At 55.4% G+C, this 21,921-nt stretch overlaps 1 protein-coding gene across 3 annotated transcripts in view; it reads left to right on the top strand.

Moving 5' to 3' along the window:
* Positions 1 to 21,522, top strand: part of OLFM1 (olfactomedin 1) — a 37,693-nt gene extending 16,171 nt beyond the window's left edge. For 2 of the 3 annotated variants that reach the window (XM_025475654.3, XM_025475653.3), the window contains exons 3-6: positions 4,802 to 4,957; positions 6,888 to 7,107; positions 14,399 to 14,505; positions 19,791 to 21,522. In XM_025475654.3, coding sequence (XP_025331439.1) covers positions 4,802 to 4,957; positions 6,888 to 7,107; positions 14,399 to 14,505; positions 19,791 to 20,465 — 1,158 coding nt within the window. In that variant the 3' untranslated portion in view covers positions 20,466 to 21,522. Of the gene's footprint in view, positions 1 to 4,801; positions 4,958 to 6,375; positions 6,705 to 6,887; positions 7,108 to 14,398; positions 14,506 to 19,790 lie in introns of those variants that run through there. The other variant, XM_035720323.2, reaches the window with a different exon arrangement.
* The last annotated feature ends 399 nt before the right edge of the window (positions 21,523 to 21,921 follow it).

Below are 21,921 nucleotides of genomic sequence, written 5' to 3' on the forward strand. Positions count from 1 at the left end.
TCGGAGCTGTGGCCGAGCAGCCAGGTGGGAGTGCGCCCCGGGAATCCCTGGAGCTCCACCCGATGGGCTCTTTCTGCTGCCCGTGAGCAGGTGGGTCAAGTGCACACTGGGTGCAAGTGCACACTGCGTTCTCACCTTTGCGGCCCGCTGGCTCAAGCACAGGGTTTAAATCCATTGTTTCAAATAATCTTCACAAGAATCCTGTAAACTTGGTGAAGTTCTTTCACCCTGTTTCACCACCCACATTCTCACATGGACACCGCACACCCACACACACGCTGTGCACAAACCCACCTACACATCCCATGTACACAGCACACATACACCCCACATATGCACATATGCGCACGATATACGTACAAACACACCTCATATACACTCCACATACCCCCACATGTACACACCAGATACACACATATCCCACATACAGCACATAGCACACACACCCCATGTACACAGCACACATACGCCCCACATTGGCACACAATATACATACACGTGCACACACCTCATATACACACCACACACCCCCACACATGTATACACCAGATACACACACATCCCGTGTACAGCACATAGCCCATGTACACAGCACACATATACCCCATATACACAATATACATACATACACATCTTATATACACACCACACACCCCCACACACATACACACCTCATATATACACACACCCAATGTACATAGCACACATATACCCACACACACAATATACATATATACACATCTTATAGACACACCACACATACCCACACACATACACACCAAATACACATATGCCCCATGTACAACACATTCCCCATGTACAAAGCACATACCACACACCCCACATACAACATACATACACACTTATACATGCCTCATATACACCCCACACACCCCACACATACACACCAGATACACATGCACCCTTATACCACACATACCCCATTATAGCACATACCACACACCCCAACATACAACATATATACACACACATACACACCTCATATATACCCCACATACACCCCAAACACACATGCACCTGCACCACATGCACACCACCCACACACGCACATGCCACATACACACCTCCCACTCACCCTCCCATACATACACACACCCCACATACACATCACACACGCACATACCACTAAGCCAGGGCTGTGGCTCCTCACTGGGGAAGGTCATGGCCCAGCGGCTGGTGGAAGGACAGCACTGCTGTGCCGTGCTAGGTCAGAACTGCTCAGCTTGAGCTCAACCACAACCCCTCGTACAGCTGCAGGCAAAGCAGGTCCCTGTCTTGGCCTCAGTTTCCCCAATGTGGAGGGAAGGCATGGGTAAGTGATTCCTGGGCACTTCCGGCTCTGTGCGGTTCCCGGGGTGAGTGTGGGGGGGCCTGGCGATGGCACCTGCCCACCCTGTAAGGGATAGTGTGGTCTTTGTTCTGCCCTCCCAAGCCCACCCAGTATGTCGTTTAGAAAGAATTAAAGTAAAACGCATTTAGCAGATTCCACAAACGTTCATTAACACCAAACTAGACTGAAGCCTAATTGGGCCTTTAATTATTCAGAATTGCAGAGGAAGGAGGTGGAGCTGGGAAGGGCCTCTGGGACCTCCGGGTTGGGGGGGAGTTGGGCGGGGACCAGGCAGGGGTGGGTGCCAGAGGGTGGGAGATCCGGAAGACTGGTGGGGTAGGGGGGCCCTGGAGCTCTTGGAGGAGGGGCCCTCTGGGTTCCAGAAAGCTCTGAGAGCCCCTGGGAGTGCAGCCTTTGGGGCCCTCCTTTCTGCTTCATACTGTGTGGTGTCAGGGCTGAAAGATTTAAAGCCCCATTTTATACCCCGGTGGGCACTGTGTTTTCAGAGGGCAGCAGCCTTTTGTTGTAAAGGAGGCCTCTCGGCTTCCTGCTCTGATTGTGTGGCGGGGGCAGGGCTGCCAGCTGCCCCTTTTCCTGCCTGCAGGTGCACGGAGCTGGGGGTGTGCCCCCTCAGCGGAGGGGCTGGGGTCCCAGCTGAGCACAGGGGTGTAGCTCTGGGCTTCTCCGGCCTGGCTGCATGTGGTACTCCGCCCGTGGAGTCGCAGGCCGCACACCCAGGGGTCTGGCTATAATTGGCCCAGAGTCCCTGGGAGGGCCTGGTGGCCAGGACCTGATAGACGCCCCAATACTGACCTGCGGCCAGGGCCAAGGGCCACGAGACCCCCGCCGAGTGCAGAAGGCCTGTGGTGGCCACGGGTTCTGCTCTCTTTGAAGAAGCCACCAGCCCTGACTTTGGAAGTGTGGGCTTTGGAGTCAAGCCGGGCTTTGGATCGTGGCTGACTGCCGTGTGATGGTAGACAAGGTGCTTGCCTTCTCTGAGCCTTGGTCTCCTCTTCTTGCACAAAATGGGGCTCGAAAGAATGTTTGCTTCCCAGGGTTTTATAAAGATCGAATGGAATAAGCGCCACGATGGAACATCGAGGGTGTTCAGTGAATATTAGCAAGTGTCTGTTCCCCTGAGGCAGGTGTGTGTGCTGCACGTGGCTGCCCCTCCCCACTTCCTGTAGCACCCGCTGCCACACTGGCAAAGCCTGGGGAGGACGGGGTCACTTGGCAGCTGTGTGACCTTGAGCTTGTCAGTTGGCTTCTTGGGGACACATCCTGCGGGAAAGAGGATGGATGGCCAGGGCCAGGGTCTTCTCCAGGGAGGACACCCACCTGGGACTGGTTGTGCCCTTGGGCCCAAACATCTGCTTTATGAGCAGCCAGAGAGGGGGGTCCTCGCTTAAGTTGGGACGGACAGCATTAAGGAAAATCTGCATTCTGTATTAAGAATTCGGGATAGCTTGGCATCTTAAGCATTTGTTTTCTAAATCTTAAATTTAATCTTCTTTGAAATGCCTTAAAAGCATTCCTTCTCTGGCAAACAAGAAGCCCGTAGCGCTGCGTGAGGCCCCGGTTGGAGGCTGAGACGGAGCCGGCGCGGACCCATCCGCTCGGCACACAGAAGCCCTTGCTCTTGCGGGTTTTGCCAACACATCAAGAATCCTTTGTCTCAGGAGGGGAAAAGGGTCTTGACTGGAGCGGCCACTTCTGTTCCTCCTCCCATCTTTGTGGCTACAGGAGGCACTGAACACATTAGGCAAGGCCATGGGCTGCGGCTATAGGAGTGAATAAAGCCCCAGTCCCCTCCTGCTCCATGTTTCCTGTCCAGCAACGTGGTTGAGGCAGATGTGTGGGTCACTGCTGGGCAGGCATTGTGCCAACAAGGTGATGCTCTTTCCGAGTGGTATGCAGCTGCTTCTGGCTTGGCACATCATGGAAGCCTCTCTGGAGGAGGTGACGTTTGGCTGGGCTGTGCTTTGAAATATGAAGGGAACCAAAAGTCACAAATGTTCTCAAAGGAAGTCCTGCGGGTCATTCGCTGTGACAGAACCAGACAGGTGCGGGGGGGAGGGGCAGGGAGATAGAAAGTAATAGAACAAATATTTTCTAGGTCCCCATAAAACGACTCAAGAGACAGGATCAGAGCGCGTCAGAGTCACCCACGTGTTGTATTTTACATACCTGGATTTTTAAACTGGATTTGTGTGTCACTTTTAAATAACGAGCCATAAAAATCCCAGGCATTTTAAAAATGCTGCAATGAGTAATATCGGTTTTTCTCCTACTGAGAAGCCTTTCTTTCGGTTGCGCTCTTACTTTGTTTTATTTGCGGGGGTGGAGGATGTACCGTAAGTGGTAGAAACCGCACTGTCATCTTTTCACTGACCGAGTTGAGCTACGTGTCACACCCAAATGATTCTGTTCCTGAAAGGGAGAGGATTTTCGAAGGCAGCGAGGAACCAGAAATGGAGATTTGCTTGTGCTTGTGAGGGTAGCTGCTTCGTCCCTGGTAATTGGATGAGGTTCTGAGAAATGACCCAAACGCCACCGCGCAATCCTGAGTTCCATCCGCCTCCCCACCGCCCCAAATGCATGTGCTCAGAAGCACAAGCCAGTCTCCCAAAAATAAAATGCATTGGCAGGTGGCTGCATGAAAACTGTTTTCCTTTTAAGCTCTCTGGAATCCTGTTGAATATTAAAGTTCCATCTTGAGGCGAGACTCAATTCAGATCCGCCTGCAAAGATGTAAAACAGCGATTCTTCATTTGCTGGGTGATTGATTCCTGACTCTATGCTCTGAATGTGTGTGTTTGCAGAGCAGTCATCTACCTATGATACCGTGGGGCGTGATGGATGGCGCGCAAGATGGGGACAAGGGTTGATGCACAATCAGGGGGAGCAGTTTCCTCGTAGCCTGGCTCCACGCTCCTGCGATCGAGCTTCATGGCAGGACTCCAGTGAGATTTAGGGGGACAGGGAGCCTCCACCGGGGGTGCAGGGAGCCCGACAGCACTATTCATCCTTGTTGGTTTTTATGCCCACCTAACCCGTTTCATCCTGCAGAATAAAGAGACTGAGACACAATACCATCCCCCGGACAATTAAGGAGGGAAAAAAAAAAGGTCACCCAAAGCCATATACACCTGGAGCTGTGAGCAGGGAGGACCCGGGGCTCCTGTTGCATCCCTGGCTGTGAGAGCAAGCATTCTGGAACATGGCAGAGGAAATGTTTACCAAACCAATTTGCTCTGTTTGGGGAGTTCTTGGTCATAACACTCCCCGACGCTGGTGATTAACTGGTAAATAATGCATGGGCCGCCTCTGGTTCCCAGTGCGTCGGCCGCATGGAAAAAAAGGTCACTGTCATGTATTAAGAGGCAGATATGACGGCAGGCGTGGGCGCCTGTTGCCGCTCCTTTCCTGAACCTGTTGCCTTTTTGGCAGGTGCAAAACATGTCTCAGTCCATAGAGGTCCTGGACAGGCGGACTCAGAGGGACTTGCAGTACGTGGAGAAGATGGAGAACCAAATGAAAGGGCTGGAGTCCAAGTTCAAACAGGTGGAGGAGAGCCATAAGCAACACCTGGCCAGGCAGTTCAAGGTATGTATCCTCCCTCTCCTTGTCCTTTCCTGCCATCCCCTTCCCCTCCAGAAATAGAAACTCGGGGTGGGGGAGGAGCCCTGCAGAAATTGCCCTTTGCCTTGAACGCGGCCTCCATCCTTGGGAACGGAGAGGCGGGCTGCCCTCGCCCTGGTTTGGCAAAAGGGCCCATGAAAGGGATGGATGGATGGATGGAGCAGTGGTTTTCAGCTCCCGTTAGCTTCTCAGGCTGGGGTCCCAGGACCTGGCTTCTCAAGCCAGTGCACAAATGAGCTGGGAAGGGACACGACTGGTCCTTGTCATTCTGCAGCTGCTGTAGGTAAATCACATTAGCCAAGGATTAACTTAATTGATTAGAGCCATTTCTGAGCAGGGATCACTCAGGGCAATTTTTCACATCTGACCTAATTTAGCTATGACAAGGCACACTGTAGATTTGCAGGGAGGAAAGAGAGAGACACCAACATCTTTCTCACTTCCTGGTAAGTGGTTTTTGTTTTCGTTTTTCTTCTCTCCGGGTAACTCTGGACATTAAGGCCAGAGTTTGACCTAAAATTATATATACATATATAGAAATATGTATATATATATGCCTCTAGTTTGCTCAGCTTCAAAATGATCAAATTGAAAAATTATATGCACCTTAATTAAGGTATACATGCATGTTAATTAGCAATCTAGCCGGATATAAATGAACAGGTCAAATTACACAGCCCCGCTTGACTAGAAATTGCTGATGCTCTGTCTTCCTGTCCTTTTTATGCTAATGTTTTCCTTTGATGTGCTCCCTGCATGAAGCAAGAACTAATCCGCTTTTAAAAGCGATACATTATATAGACGAAACGGCAGGCTAACGAAGTAATAAATCTATATTATAAATAAAATAATGGCAGGCCTGATCCTCTTGAGGAGCAATGAGCCGATTGCTCACGTTGGAGGCAGGTGAACATGTTGTCCTTGCTTCTGACACGTCATCGTGAATTATCTCGGAGAGAAATTTCGACCCGCCTGACCAAAGAGTTTGTGTCTCTCCCTGAAAGGCCAGCATTCCCTTCGCCATGGTAGATTCCAATTCCTCTGAAGACGGGGGCATCTTTAGCCACCATGGGCTAGCTCGTCTTTGCAGGCACTGTCCACGCAGGCGTCTCTCCCAGTTCCAAAATTTGGGGCCGTATGGCCCCGGGGGAGAAAAAAGCAACCCCTGGCATTTGACCATGCTTTAATTGCATTATGAATTCCACCAGGAACTGTGAGGGAATCTCTATAACCGTTAAAGCCGTTGGTTTGGACTAAATCTGGCAATGAAGTGTGATTTTTTTTTTTAAGTGACCATGAAAATATTTGTCTATGAATGGCTGTCTGTTTAAGGCAGGCTAGTGAGGTAGCTCTTCAACGGTATTTCATTTTCTTGCTTGCAGGGCTAACTTAAAAGAGTTTTTTCAATGCTGCAGTGACTGAAGAAGCAGTCCACTCCCATGTAACCATGAAAGAGGGTCAGAGAGCTTTTGCACCATGCATTTTTACTATTATTTTCCAATACTTAGCACCATATCACTAAGGAACCTTGAACACAACCAGGATCCTCTTTTGCATGCGACTGTAGATGCATTCCATGGATAGTTTGAAACCCTTGTCAATGCATTTTTTGAAAAAGAAAAAAAAAAAAAGAAACTTTGTGTGTGTGACTAAAAGCATGTAACCTTAAGATGTTGCATTCTAAACTGACAATAAAGACCTTTCCCAAATATGTTGGTGTTCTGAAGACTGGTTAATATGCTCTTCTAACTCTCTTGGGCCAGAATACATAAACCCATAAATGAAACAGGAGTGTACACACATGCTCCCTCGCCCGGGGAGAAGCCAGGCCAAGGAAGGGTGTTGCAAGTTTTTGCACGCAGAGCACTGAACCCAGCTTATTTTAACCTTGCAGGCGATAAAAGCGAAAATGGATGAACTTAGGCCTTTGATACCTGTGTTGGAAGAGTACAAGGCCGATGCCAAATTGGTATTGCAATTTAAGGAGGAGGTCCAGAATCTGACGTCAGTGCTTAACGAGCTGCAAGAGGAAATTGGCGCCTATGACTACGATGAACTTCAGAGCAGAGTGTCCAATCTTGAAGAAAGGCTCCGTGCATGCATGCAAAAACTAGGTAGGACCAGAACCCTGCGGGGCCATGGCGCTGCACCTGCCACCTCCGCTGTCGTGCAGGCATAGGGAGTGGTGCTGAAGTTGGACAGCGCCCGCCTGGCTTCTGGGAGGCCCTGGCCGGATTAGGGCTCCTGGGTAGGGCTTCCGCTTAGGAGCGTAGGTGGCACTCACCCTCAGCCACTGACCCACCCCGTGCAAAGGGCAGCTCACCGACCCCATGAAGTCACACATCTGGAAAAAAAAAGCATTAGACGCCACATACCATCTGTATGTGTGTGTATGTGCGCTTGCACACGTGAGTGCGTGCGTCTGTGTGTGTGGTGGGTGAGTTTAGGACACAAGTTTAATAGGGCTGGAAACATACATCTCGGATTCTCTCCAGGTTGGGAACAAGGGCTGACGAAACTCCCGAGATAGCAGATCATGCGTAGTTTGGATACACAAGGAAAGAAAATCTGGTCACGGCGCCGTAAGAGGACTGGCCATTCACAGCGAGTAAAAGCATTGGTCCATCCCAACAGCTTGGATGGAGGGAGCCTCTGAGTCCATGGGCTCCTGCACCCTGTTGTTGCTTTCTGGGGGACGCCCCCCCCCCCAGATTCTGGGCTGTGTTTGAATTCCCACTCACCTTATCAACATCCCTGTTGGTTGCTTTCACAAATCTTGACTTGTTGGCATCTGAGCCCACTTCTGGCACATTTCAACCTCCAGTCCATTCTTAGATTTTCATGTGAGGACTAGCTGGCACTTCTCACCTCCTGTTTTTTGACACCATGGTTGCTCATGTTCATACTGTATATTTCTTAGGATACCTTGGGGTAATTTTTTGGGTAATTTTCGTTTATGAAGAAGTTGCCCTTAGGTTTTATCTGATATTCTAACTTGATTCCTTCACCTACCCCCACCACCACACACCCCAAATGCCTTCTTATAAACTTAAAATGTCCCAGAGTAGTAAATACTTTTTAAAATCCCTGGTGCCTGAGGTGAAAGGGAGAGAACATCTGAAGGGCAAGGAAGTAGTCGGCCAGCCCCCCCGTTGGATGGAGCAGGTCTGCATGTCCAGCTGGTCTTGAACGCCACTGTAGGCCTCCCAGCAAAGGCAAACACTCGAAAGTCCCCCAGACCCGAGGAGGACCATGAGAGGCGTTAGAAGTTTAATCTGCTTTAACGTGGGCACTTCTGCTGTGTCACACAAGGGATTGTCTACTGCGTTTTTCCAGTGATGTGCTTCATGGAGCCCCAGTCCTGGCGTGTCAGGGGCCAGGGGACCTGGGATGGCCCCCAGGAGGGGTTGGGGCCGAGCAGTCTCCACAGCGCTTCCCGTTCTGACATGCCAGGGGTCGGTGTGGATGTTTAGAATGTTCACAGTTACGGGGCTATCCTTATGACTACGGGTTATGTAGTTATTTCCACTGGGCACAGGTTGGGGTTTCTACTTAGAACTAGCCTACGCTGACCACCTCTCTCGGTCCAGACCCTCCAAACACCCCCACCCAGGGGTCTCTCTCTGCCTCTGAAGAATCCAGGGGCGGGGGTTTATTGGTTATCTTATCCCCTCCCTGGGATACAGACTGTGTATACCAGCGAGAAACTGAGATGGGACCTCTGCACTTTCCCAGTAGGCGGTCAAGGAGCAAAGCAGAAATTCTGAGTGGAAAGTTTTAAACACCCAGAAGCCACAGGCCTCTCCAAGGGGGATGCCACCCCGCTTGGGACGAGCAGCCTTTCCATCTGTACCTGGCCTATTTTTAGAAGCTGCATGCATTTTCCTTGCAGCTTAGGATCTTGGGGCTTTCACACAGTTACCCTTGGGGCCGCTGAGATGGTTGGTCTGGGAGTAAAGAGAGAGGCTGACTCCCAGGGGCTGCATGCTCTCCCACCGGAATGCAGCCGTGTTTTCTTGCCTGTGTGTTTCTTTCTGGAGAAAAACCTGGTCTTGTAGGTAGACCTGCTGAGCTGGAATCTGCAAGGAGCCTAGGGATCTGCATTTAACTAGCACCTGGGGGATTCAGATGAATGCCAAAGCGTGAGAGCCCGGAGCTACAGCAGGCAATGTCGTAAGGTAGTGAAGCGTCACTCTGCAGCCGTGGGACTCTCCCCAGGCCCTGACTGTCTCCAGTGGCAGCCACCTGTTTATCTGTACAGTGAAGGTAGAGGAGTCCCCGTGCCATGGGATCGCCGTGTGAGTCCAGGGATGCCTCACATCCTGGCACATCCCCTGTGCCCAGCAGTGTGATAGGCAGGCAGATAGGCGGGCAGGTAGATATAATGGGTCCATAGATGGACAGACAGGTGGGTGGGTAGGTGTGGTGGTAGATAAGTAGGCAGATAATAGATTGAACAGTAGCTCCTCCCTCTCCCGAAGTCTCCATTCAAGCTCAGTAACTGGAGGACCACATTCATCTCCCAAATGGGCAGCACCTTAGCAGCCTGTTTGCTTGCTTGGAGGTCCCCTGAGCATAGAGCAGAGGAGCCCGCCTCCTGCACTCTGGGCCCCCTCCCCTCTGCACCGACAGCTGTCCCAGGGGCTGGGGCTCCTGCAGGATGTAGCCTCCTCCTGGTAGCCTGCCCACCCACCCACCCCACCCCCCATCCCGCTCTCTCAGAGCCTTGGCTCCTTGATCTGAAGTCTCCTCCCCAGTGTAGACGCTGAAGCTCCCCCCAGAGTGCTTTCAGTGGGTTCCCTCCCTGTGGCCACCTTCTCTTTAGGTTAGCATGACAGGTAATTCCTGATCCCAAAACATACACAGGGAAAAAAGAAGATTCTGTTTGTTTTCTGTTTCTATTTGCAAAGATTCCTCTCTCTATGGGATCGTATGTTTTTCCCAGATGCTCAGCCGGAAATGACTCTGAAACTCCATTTCTAAAACTGGAGGTGAGGCTCAGCATCTCTGGGCATCCTCTGCAAGGAAGGCAGCCTCTGACCACTCCCCTGAGCTCCCCTGGTTTCCAGACAGGAGAATGCCAGAGCTGCCTAGGGACCCTGTCCCCCAGGCTGGGGCATGAGAGTTCACTGTCACCCCATGGAGAACCTGCCGAGGCAGATGACCCAGAAGCCCAACTGACTGAGCCAGAGACTCAGGATCCAAGGCAAGATGCTGTTCATACACCAATATGCTCTGAGCATCTCCTGTGCCTGGTTAGCTTCAGGCCTCAATATTGTTGTCTGTACAATGGGGGCAGTGGGGTGGGGGAAGAGCTGAGTTTTAGCTGAGTTACACCATCCTGGGTGGAAAGGAAGTGCCCTGACACCCAGAGCCCCGGCATCAGAACCTCTAGGAGTCTCCTTTCCACTGAGAACACAAGTGAATGAAGCCCGGTGGGCTTCAGCCTCCCCACCAGCCCAGCATCCCCGTTGATAACCACCAGCGTGTAGACGTCTCTCCAGTTTAGGTGTCAGGGCAGGGTGCTTTGCCTTGGCACAACATCCTGGGTGCTCTTTCCTGGGGGAGGCAGGTCTGAAGGCTCCTTCCTCTTCTCTAACCCTCGAGATGCGGCAGGCTCAGGAAGGCAGAGGGATGGGCCCTGACCTGCACCCAGGGGTCTGGAGGGGCTGGGGGAGGGTGCGGCTGGCATGGGTGATGATAAGTAGCACAAGTGGGTTTTGCATTCAGTGGAGGATCCAAGAGCTGAGTTTGGGATGCCTCCGCCTGTGGAAGCCCCCACGGGAAAGAAGCAAGCCCACGCCTGATGTGCCACTCACGTGTTGACCCAAGAGGGATCCTGGCAGGGCAGGCTTCCCCTTCTGAAGTCCTCCCAGGAAGCACTCGGAGTTGTGCCTGGTGAGGGGTCTCCTGGTGCCACTCCCAGGCTCTGGGTCCGTGTGTACAGCTTGCGTGAGGTCTGCTCCGTCCTCGGGTTGTTGCACCTGCAAGGACGTATGTCTGCCCAAGCTCCCAGCTTTGCACTGTTCCCAGTCCACCAGGGATAAAAGCTGGGACCAAGGGAGAACAGAAGCCCAGAGCCCAGACTGCCTGCTACCGGGCTCTGGGCCCCTCACTCTGATCTGTGCCCTGGTCCCTTGGTGGGCTTGCCACCCTGGGCCTGCTCAGGGCTCCCTGTGGAGACTGTCCCGGCTGTTGTTCAGAAGTGGATTCCTTCTAGGAATAGCAAGAGGTGAATGATTTCATCTGCAGGGCACTGCTTTGTCCCGGATCCCGGCTTTGCAAGGTGTCCCCCACACTGAGACCCGTCCTGGGCTCTGGTCCTGGGCTCTCAAGGGCTGCCAGGCCCTCCCAGCTGGGAGCGCTGGCCCTGGAGCTCCACCTCCTTTAAGCTGCACCTGCTCAGGGTGCAGCCTCCTCCCCTCCTTACGCACATCCTGAGCCCTCGTGACGGAGAGGGACACTTTCCTGAACTGAATGTGCCAAGACTCCTCCATGAGGCTCTGCCATGGGGCTTTTATAGATCCTGTTAGCTCCTGAGGTCTTGGCAGAACCAGTCTGGACAGAGAACCAAAAATAACTCCCTGACTCAAGCGGGGGGGGGGGGGGGGGGGCAGCCTGCAGCCCTGTAGGCCCTGGAGACCTGAGCCTGCAGCCAGTGGTTGGAAGAGTGGGGCTCCCAGGCCAGCCGGACCCTTTTCTTTACACTCTGATCCCTCCAAGGGGCTGGGGAGGCTGGTGCTCTGCCCGTGGCGCCAGGAGCACCGGGGTGAGGGGCAAACTTCAGCCCTGGGAAGGCCGGGGGCTGGCGCTACCTCAGAGCCTCCCCCTCCAGATCATACCTGACCTGCAACCTGTGTCCCTGCGGTGGCCCAAAGCCCCCAGTGGGCAGGATGCAGTGGGGCGGGCGGTCCAAAGCAGCCCTGACACCGACTGTTCTCCACATCTTTATTCTGAACCCATGGTCGGGAGAGCGGCCGCTATGTCCACTGAGCATCAGGCACCCTTCTAGAAGCTCCCCCCACAGCTACGCCCTGTGCTTACGGAAAAAGGAAACTATCTGTGCCAGAGTTGGAGGAGGGTGACCCTGCGTCACCTCCCATCCCCTCTGCCGAGGTGTTTGGGGAAGGACAGACGCGTGAGGGTTTTCTGAGACGTGAATCATTTTACCTCTAAGTACCTGGGAGATGATTCACTCGCTCGTTCATGGCCAATCCCGCAGGCAGAGCCTTGAGGAAATAGTAAGAGTGCAACAAGCTTGTGGCCTTGGGCAGCGAGACCTGGACGCAGGGGTCTGAGGCCCCAGGAAATGTGTGGTGGCCAGCATGAGTCAGTGAGGACCAGGTGGGCAGTGTTCCAAAGGCAGAGGCATGGGTTTGGGCCAACGATCCAGGACAGGTGGGAGGGTGGGTGGAGGGGCCTGCCAGGTGGAGGAACAGGCTGGGCAAAGGCATGGAGGTGGGAAGGGCCAGGCATCCGAGTGGAGCTGGGGTGCTGGCCCACCATCTTCACCTGCCAGGTGTGATGCGGAGGACAGACATCTGGTCTCCCTCGGAGAAGTCATCTAGCACAGGGGCTGTGGCTGCGCAGACTTGAGTTGGCATCACACTGTGTGGCACCTGGTCCCATCGCGTGCTATTGGATGGAAAACCCACGGGCCCACGAAGCTCCCTGAGCCATGACACCCCTGGGGGTGACGGCACCTCCTTCCAGGCTGCCGGCAGGACCGCTGGCCCCTGGTGGCTGGAGGTGGCCCCTGTCAACATCTCCCGATTCCCACCCCAGTTCAGAGAAGCTGCTGTCTCCCGGAGGCAGCCCGGAGTCCCCAGGTCATAGGAACCAAGAGAGCGCAGGGGTCACCAGCCCTGACCACCTCCTTGGTCTTCCTGTCCCTGTAGATGCTGCTGACCCCTGAGCCTTCCTCCATCCCCTTGTCCTCCCACAGACAGGAGCCCAGCGAGCTTGCTGGCATTCTTAGCAGGGACCTGGCACGCCTGCAGACATGCCACCAGCCCCACGAGCCATGAGTCCTGCCAGGAAACCGCGGGCTGTGAGGGGACCGTATTTATGTGGGAGAGCACACGATTGCTCCTGAAAGTGGCACAGACAGGAAATCTGGAAAGTGGGGAAGGATAGGCGGGTAAAAATAGGTGTGGACCGAAGACAGCAGCCACGCGTGAGCAGGGCGGTGCCACCGACAGGGATTTGGGTGCAAAGCCAGCCCCGCTCCTACCTGCACCTGCAGGCAGCTCTTGTCCCTCCCTCCAGCATCTGTGTCCCCCTGCCAGCACGAGGAGATGGGGAGACGGGGACCCCAGGCACTGGGCTGGGGTGTCGGGGGTCTGTCCTGTGTGATGATGCTAATGCTTTAAGTTCATAGAGACCTGTTTCTGAGGCCCGGCCCACCCTATGCTTTGTGGGATTATCCCAGCTAAACGGTGTCCCCGGGTTAAGTCACTGACAATCTTCTGAAAGCTCCCGGATCTTCCGGGGACCTTGCTGAGTGCACTGTGTCCACGTGCTGATCCGGCTGCCGTGGCGCAGGAACGCCTTGGCTCTCCAGGCTGGGGCTCACTTATCCTGGAAGACCTAAGTGGCAGTGCACAAGGCTGGTGTCGGGTGGAAGTGGAGGGGCTGGGTGCACCCAGCAGGCCGGCGGGGCTGTGGGAAGGGCGCTGGGCAGGGAGCACCGGATCCCGGCCTCGGCTGTGTCCCGTGCTAGCGTCGCCCTGAGTCCCTCCGGGCCGGCGTCTGTGAGCCGGGTGGGGCTGAGGCCGCATTCGAGGCCCCATCTGTCCCGCTGCCCTGCTCGTCCGTCAGTGCCTCCGGAGTCCCTGCCTTCTGGCCGCAGGGTTCCCCCAGGCAGAAGGGACCTTCTCCTCCTGCAGGGGACGCTCTCAGGGTCTCCAGCAAAGGGGCGGAATTGGTCTTTCCCCTACTCCAGTTCTAACTGGCCGAAGGGTGCAGGCCCGGGGGCGCCTCCCAAAGAGGTGCCTCAGGAACAGGTGGAGCCCTGCCTGGAGCCCTGCCTGGAGCCTAACAACCTGGGGACCAGGGATGCTCTCTGTCCTGCAGCTTTAGAGGCTGGGGCGGCTGCTGTGCCCACTGCCCAGAGAAGGAAACTGTCCTGGCGAGGCTGGTCCTCCACATGTGCTGCTGTAGCGCCTCCACCTCCACCTCCACCCCCAAGTCCCTCAGGACAGAGGGCGTGAGGCCGGGGGTGGGAGGGGTGGCCGGGCGGCTGTTCCTCCCCTTCCCTGCCCAGCCTGGCCTCAGTGGCTCTGTTTGGGTGGGGAGGGGTCTTCTCTGGCCTTTGGGGCTGCGTGTGTCACCACATCTTCCTGCAGTGGATGGTCGGGGTCCGGCCAGGGGACTCACTGTCCTGTGCTGTGCACTGTCTTCCAGCCTGTGGCAAGCTGACGGGCATCAGCGACCCTGTGACTGTCAAGACCTCTGGCTCAAGGTTCGGGTCCTGGATGACAGACCCTCTGGCTCCAGAAGGTGATAACAGGGTAAGTGCCTCCTGCACCGGGCCTGGGCCTGGGTCTCCATCCCCCGAATATCTGGCCCTCACTTCAGTGCCCACGTACCCGGACACCCACTCAAGCATTTGTTGGCTTGAGCGCAGCTGGGCACCCCTGGGGGTTGGTTCCCCGCAGCTTCAGGGAGGGGCTCAGGTACTGGCTGAGGTCACAGACCACAGGGGTGGGAACCGATATGGGAAAGATGGTAATTGTCAGGACAGGTGGACCCCTGCAAACCGTCTCCAGCTGGAGAACAGGGGAGGGGAGCCCGAGTCTGGCTCTGCATCCGGAACCTTCCAGACACTCCCAGCCCCACCTGTGCTCCAGGAGGAGCACCCATTAGGAGCCTTTCTTAGTTTAAAGGCATCTCATTTGTGTCTCATTTGTTACTCCTTTCAAGGCTGATGGAAACCCGTGTTCCTCTTTGATTTAGGGAAGAGACCGTGTTCTTTTTTCCCCAGACATTTCCTCCCTGAGTAAAAAACTCAGAAAAGGAAAGAAAAGCAGGGCCTGGGGTGTGACCTCCTGGGAGCCTCCCTGGGGTGTGGGGGAAGGCCAGCCGGCTGAGTGCAGAGACGCCATCTGGGCCATGTGTCCTCTGGCCATGCGCCCTCTCACTGGCTAAGCCCCGGGTGAACTCGCCACAGTCTGGGGTGACTCCTACCCACCCCCTGGTTTTCAGGGGCTTACAGGATGTTTACAAACTGATCACTTAAAAAAAAAAAAAAAAAAGCTACTCTACTCTTTTTCCGGGTGGGATCCAGAGTGGGACTTCTGGGCCTTGTCTGGAGGACTCTTACTGGGAAGGGAAGGGTCAGGGTCACTTCCTCTCTCCCAGATTTCTGGTCTCTGCAGCTCCCCTCCCCCACTGCCAGGCCTGCTGGGCAACAGGAAGCAATGTCTCTTGCATTTCGGACTTGAGGTGGCAGCTCACTTTCTCTTGGGACGTTGGTGGGCGAGGGGCCGTGGCCGCGGGCCCTCTGGAGGCCCCTGATCTGTGTATCTCCCCTCCTGCCCCCAGCGCAGGCAGGCAGCGCAGCGCCTCCCTGGAGCTCATTCCAGCCTGGGCGACAGAGGACACCGGAGGGCCCGACCCAGGACTGCAAAGCCAGGGTGCGAGTGCAGACAGGTGTTCATGGGGTGGTTTCTGTTTTATGTTCTAAGTGGGGACAGTTAGCTGATGCTTGCTAGTTCTGTGACCGTCTAATGGGCTGTTATCCCGGTTGGTCTTCCAGTCCACACCCTCCCGGGGAACCCCGGCTCTGTTCCAGGTTTGGTGATGGTGAGGCAGCAGGGCTCTGTGCTGGCACAACTAAGCCCTTCTGTGTGCACATTGATAGTTAACATGAGAGAGGCTGGTGGTAGTGCCCCAATGCGCGTGCCTGGCCCTCAGCGGAGCCCTCTGCCTGCCTGTCCAGGTTGGGCCTCCAATGACCCTCCAGTCACCTGCCGGTGTGGAGGTCAGTCACCCTTTACCTCTGCTGTTTGATGAGAAAACCCCAGTCCAGTATCATGCCCACGGTCCTAGGAAAGGCTGGTCAGTGGTTTCATTAACAAGTATCTTCAGCAGGTGCCAGGCTCCAGGCTGGGCACCCCCAGACCGCCCCCTGCCCCCTTACCACCTGCAGGCTGCCTGCCCACCACGCATGCCCCACATACCCGGGCCCAGGCGCTGTGTCCACATCCAACATCACACGCAGGCCTCTGGCCCCGCTGCCATAAAGAGCACTGCTCAGATCTCTTTTCAGATCCCAAGTATCGGGGCTCCTGGAAGGCAGGCTATTTGCCTGCCCCAGACAGGGAGGATGTCGGCTCACAAAGCTGTTGAGGGGTGGTGGATGCTCTTGATAATTAGACACCTGTTCTCTGCTTGATGACTCCATCGCCCTCCAGAAAAGGAGGCCCTGGTGATGGATGGAGCCTTTGGAGAAGGGGCAGCGGGAGGAGGCTGTCTTGGGAGCTGCCTGCAAGGGAAAGGGAGGAGCTCACTGGCGGGGACGCTGAGCTTCGGGGGCCTTTGGCAGCTCTGCCCTGCGGCCCTGTGGCCTGGGCCATTCTGAGCCGTGTGCTCAGCACAGCCACATCCCACTCCCAGCCCGCGAGGGACGCGTCCCCCGACCCTGCCATTGATCTGGAAGAGAGCTGTTTTGTTTTGATCTTTTTCATTCTCCCTCCACACCTAGGAAACCAGTAACTTGCTCCAAAGGGAAACAAGAATCCACGTCAGCTTCGGGGCATGCTGCCTCAGGGGCGTGGTCAGAGGCAGGGGGTGCAGGGCGGGGGGCAGGGAGCGCCACGCAGAGGGTTCCTGGTGGGTGCCCGCCTAGGAGGCCGCGAGGAGTGGGTACAGCCGCCGCATCCCCACACCTTCCCGATGCCTTTTCACTGAACTGCCACAACTAGGTTAGCTCAGGCTCCCTTTGCACCCTTCCTTGAGTCCTTTATTAAGCACTAGCTGTGTGCCTGGCTCTATGCTGGACTCTAGTGTCCCTCTACCATGTCCAGAAGCTGCCTTCTCTCAGTGGTGACTGGTCCACCTGCTTCTGATGGCACTGATGCCAGCCTGTGGCCCCCCCCCCGAAGACCCCCTCCCCTGACTCTGCCTGTGGACCACCCTTCTGGAGTCCACACCACCTTCCCTCCCGTTGGCTGGCTTCACCGTAGATGTCCCAGGCCAGCTGTCAGAGAGGCCAGCCCCTCTGTGCCTATGTCGCTCCTCTTAAGACACCACTCATTGGATTTAGGGCCCACCCTAATCTATCCTGGGATCCTTCATGACATCCGCAAAGCTCTCTTTTCTAAATAAGGGTCACATTTACAGGTTCCTGAATGTGGACATGTCTTCTGGGGGTGACCAGTCATCCCACTACAAAATTGAGATCTTCCTGCCTGGGGGTGTAGGGGGGGTTTAAGAAATGCCCTCCAAGGAGTGAGCTTGATCAGTGGAGGGGGGAGCAGCAAGTGTGGGGCACAGAGGCACCAGACTGGGGGTGTCCGAGCCAGGGACTTGGCCTGGCAGGTGCAGAGGCAGCCGGATGCTGCACGGAGGAGCCTGGAGCTGAGGGGTCAGGTCCATAGAGGAGTGATGGTCTGGAGTACAGTTCTAGAAGGTTCAATCAGGCAGTACCAGGCCTGGGGGCCAGTCAGGATGTGACAGCATCACCGGGGCAGTGGGGCCCAGGCCAACAGCAACACCGCTCAGGCACCAAGCCAGAGGGTCCAGCCTTGCCTGCACATTGGCATCTCCAGGAAGCTTTAACCAACACGCATGCCGGCCCCCATCTCTGGAGTCCGATCCGATCGTCCTAGGAAGTGAGCGTGCCCAGAGGCTCAGAGGGCTGCCAGGTTCCAGCTCTAGGAGTTTAGATATGGGGGTTCTGGACGAGGCCAGGGAGTTGGGTGAGGCCTCCTGGGGGTGATGGGATTCTGTGTGAACTTGGGACTTGGACGAGAGGGGAGAACGAGGCATTCCAATCCAGAGATCGGAGTGAACCCAGAGGGGGTGCCTACTGGGAAGGAGGGGATCCCTTATCTCAGGGTCCCTCAGGGCTGCGATGGTCTGCCTTCTTTTGTGTCTTACAGCCACAGGCCAACAGCTGTGGTTGTTAAACATTCAGGGCCTTGTACTGATTTCCCCTCCCAGCCTAAATTGCATTTTCCAGAAGCCTTGTGCCCTACGTCCAATTTGCTAATTTCCAGGGAAAAAGAGACAGTTTACAAATCCTGAGCAATTCGGTGCCCATTTCACCCATCTCCCCCACCCCAGGAGGGAGGCACCAGACCCTGGGGGTCCCCTGTGTTCTCAGGCCTGCTCGTGGGGGAGGAGGTGTTTGCACACATTCAGGAGTGCTCTCTGTGCTGAGTGGGAGAGAGCCAGTCCCTGCGGGCATGGGTCAGGGGAGGGCTAGAGGGGACAATGTTGGAACCCCGTCTTGGAGGAAGCAGTGAGCTCCCTGTCTCAGGAGAAAGCCAAGTGGAGAGACAGGAGGGTGTGATCAGGGCCTCCGGAGCCCCCCGGCAGCACTGCGCTCGCCCATTCTAATCCGAGACCCGCATTACCGTGGGCTGGTCTGCGGGGGCTAAGGGTAATAAAAGCCTCAAAAGAGACCTAGTTTTTTTTCATTTTTTTTAATCTCATTAAAAACAAAAAGCGCATCTGCCTCTCAGCATCCAAATGGATGCCTCAGGAACAAGGTTAGGATTTTTTTTTTTTTAATTTTTAACGCATGTGTAATGCTGTGTCTGAAAGCCCGGCATCCGTAATCTCTCCCGCAGCCAGCAGAGCCTTGATGGATAAAGCAGCTGTCTTATTGCCAGACAGATGCACTGGGGATGGCGTTAGCCCGGCAGATTTTCCTCTGAGTAACTGCATTGCTTTCTAATTTGCTCCCATATTGGTTGAAAATGACTAAAGCGTTTTGTACAAAGTCTAGACAGTTTTCAAGTCAACTGGCATTTAAGCAATAATCGGAAATCTCTTCCTCTGTAACCCCAAACGTGGGCCACCCCTGGGTTTGTTATCTTGGTGGCTTGTGACACTCTGGGCCATGCACAAAACCCTCATTTCTCTTAGAGCGGAGGCCCCCGGGGTTGAATGTGACAGTGATGCCATGTGCTGAGCCCCACATGCCATGTTAATGCCTTTCTGCCCCGCAGACGGGGGCGACCCAGTCTGGGCCGCAGTGACAGCCTGGTGGGATGAGAAGCCCTGTCCTGGCGCCCTTGGCGATGGGTCCCCATGTCACAGGAGCCGCCTGGGGCTGCGAGTGTTCTCCTCTTCCAGCACCGCTGTCTTGCTGGCTCTGGGGTTCATACACTGATGACGATCCTTCCTTCCCCAAATAAGTGTGAGCACCTGCTGTGCCCTTGGCCAGGGAGAGCGCAGGGAACCCATTGCCTGGGCACTGCACAGGCAGAGGGGGCCCAGGGGTGATTCTCTCGCCACCCACTTCCCTGAACTGTGGACTCAAGGGCTTGGACCCCCTTCACAGAGTGTGCTCCTCATCCTTTCCCTAAACTGGGCCCTCCATTCTAGGCAGGGGAGCCGGTCCTATCCCCTTGGACAAGTGCCCTGCGGGTTCAGGGGAAGGACATGACATGACGTTGCCTGTCTTCGTTATCTTCCCCTGGTTCTTTCTTCTTCTCATGGGGTCGGGCCGCTGCCGAGCTAATGAAACGGAGTCTGAAGAGGGGAGGCTCGGGGGGAGAAGCCCCGCACATGTCCCCCTGCCTTCCCCCCAGAGCCGCTAATGGGTGTGCTGCTCTCTCCACAGGTTTGGTACATGGACGGCTACCACAACAACCGCTTTGTCCGCGAGTACAAGTCCATGACCGACTTCATGACCACGGACAATTTCACATCCCACCGCCTCCCGCACCCCTGGTCTGGCACGGGACAGGTGGTGTACAACGGCTCCATCTACTTCAATAAGTTCCAGAGTCACATCGTCATCAGGTTTGACCTGAAGACGGAGACGATCCTCAAGACGCGCAGCCTGGACTATGCCGGCTACAACAACATGTACCACTACGCCTGGGGCGGTCACTCGGACATCGACCTCATGGTGGACGAGAACGGGCTGTGGGCCGTCTACGCCACCAACCAGAATGCCGGCAACATCGTCATCAGCAAGCTGGACCCCGTGTCCCTGCAGGTGCTGCAGACGTGGAACACAAGCTACCCCAAGCGCAGTGCCGGTGAGGCCTTCATCATCTGCGGGACGCTCTATGTCACCAACGGCTACTCAGGAGGCACCAAGGTCCACTACGCCTACCAGACCAACGCCTCGACCTACGAGTACATCGACATCCCCTTCCAGAACAAGTACTCCCACATCTCCATGTTGGACTACAACCCCAAGGACCGCGCCCTGTACGCTTGGAACAACGGCCACCAGATCCTGTACAACGTCACCCTCTTCCACGTCATCCGGTCTGACGAGTTGTAGCCGTCTCCCGCCCGGGAGGCCGAGGGTCTGGGTCCTCACTCACACGGACATTCCTGTGGAACGGCTGCCGAGATAACCTAACGATACTAATCATACTAATTTTGGAAAAAGCAGCAGCAGCGTGGGCTCCGGCACCGTGTGGTGGTGGCGTTATGTCCGTGCACCTCCGGTTCGAGTGAGAGGGCGACACACTTGGGAAGAGACCCCCCCACACACACACCCCCGCCCTGCCCCGTCTTTGCAGCTGGAACTGCAGTCCAGAGATCCCTGGTCCCCCCACCAGCCCCCAGCCGCTCCGGCCCAGCCCCCATTCTGGTCAAATAACCTACAAAAGTAAGGCAACGACTGTTGGCCCGTTCTCGCCCGAGAACAACCACTGTTAGGTCGCATGGACATTCCCCTAGATCGCGCTCAGCTCTGGTGGACGTGCCTGCTGTGTGTCATCGAGGGCCCGCGGGCCGGCCGCGCTCGGCGTCCGCAGGGGCCACCATAGGCTAGTGGGACTCATCTCATCACAGCTGCTGTCTCTCGACCGCGTGTTGTGTCTTAGCCGAGCTGCACTGAGGCTCCGCGTCCCCACGGACCCGTGTCTGGCGCCTGCTGGACGTGGCGTGCACGGCGGCAGCACCCACCTGTTTGAGCTCGCGTCCCCCGTAGATATACTGTGCCACGTCTGTCTGTCGTTTCCTTGAGGTGGTAGCTCTGTGTGTTCAGTTTATGCAATGAATGTCGTAAATGCCGTGCCGTAGTTTGGGGTTAATACGTGGATGGTTTTTGTTTCCAAAAAGACAAAAAAAAAAAATTTTTTTTTCAGTGTTCACCCTTAGAATGAGGTTATCAAGTTCATGTGGATAATAAAGGAATTACTCTCTTCTTGTTAAATTATCTAAATAATGTAACTGCGGATAGGAAGGGCTTATCTAGGGAAACCGAGTTTCCGCTGAAAGAGGAACGAGCCCAAGGCAACAGCGCGCGGAAAGTACAATCCTCAGTGAAAACGAGGGGAACTTTGTACCGTCCCGTTATCTAAGGAACAATAAAGATATTAGGAGATGTCTTCGCTTTGCTGGTCGTTTCTGAGGTTTTAAAGACGACAGAGCCCTCCGGAGCCCGGGTCCGGGTGGGCGTCTCCTGAGAGGCCACGTTTGGGACACGTTCTCCACTGGGTCTCTGACCCACGTCTCCCGGAGGCCAGAGGACCAGCCTGGGGCTCCGCATCCCTGGGGTGGATCAAACCCGAGGCCACACCCCCGGGACCCCACCTCACACCGCCATGGGGTCTCCCCCAGGGCACCTCTGGATGGGGTCTGGGACAGCCACCTGCAGAAAATGTTAGCAGAGGTAAAGCAGGCCCTCCCTGGCCGGCTGGCTCGGTGGGGCTGTGGTTGGTCCAAGAGGTCAGCGGCCGGCCTTCTCTGGGACCTAGGACACAGAGGACCTTGCTCGTCCAAGGGGA

This window comes from Canis lupus, chromosome 9 (genome assembly GCF_003254725.2).
Source record: "Canis lupus dingo isolate Sandy chromosome 9, ASM325472v2, whole genome shotgun sequence".
NCBI classification, from domain to species: Eukaryota; Metazoa; Chordata; class Mammalia; order Carnivora; family Canidae; genus Canis; species Canis lupus.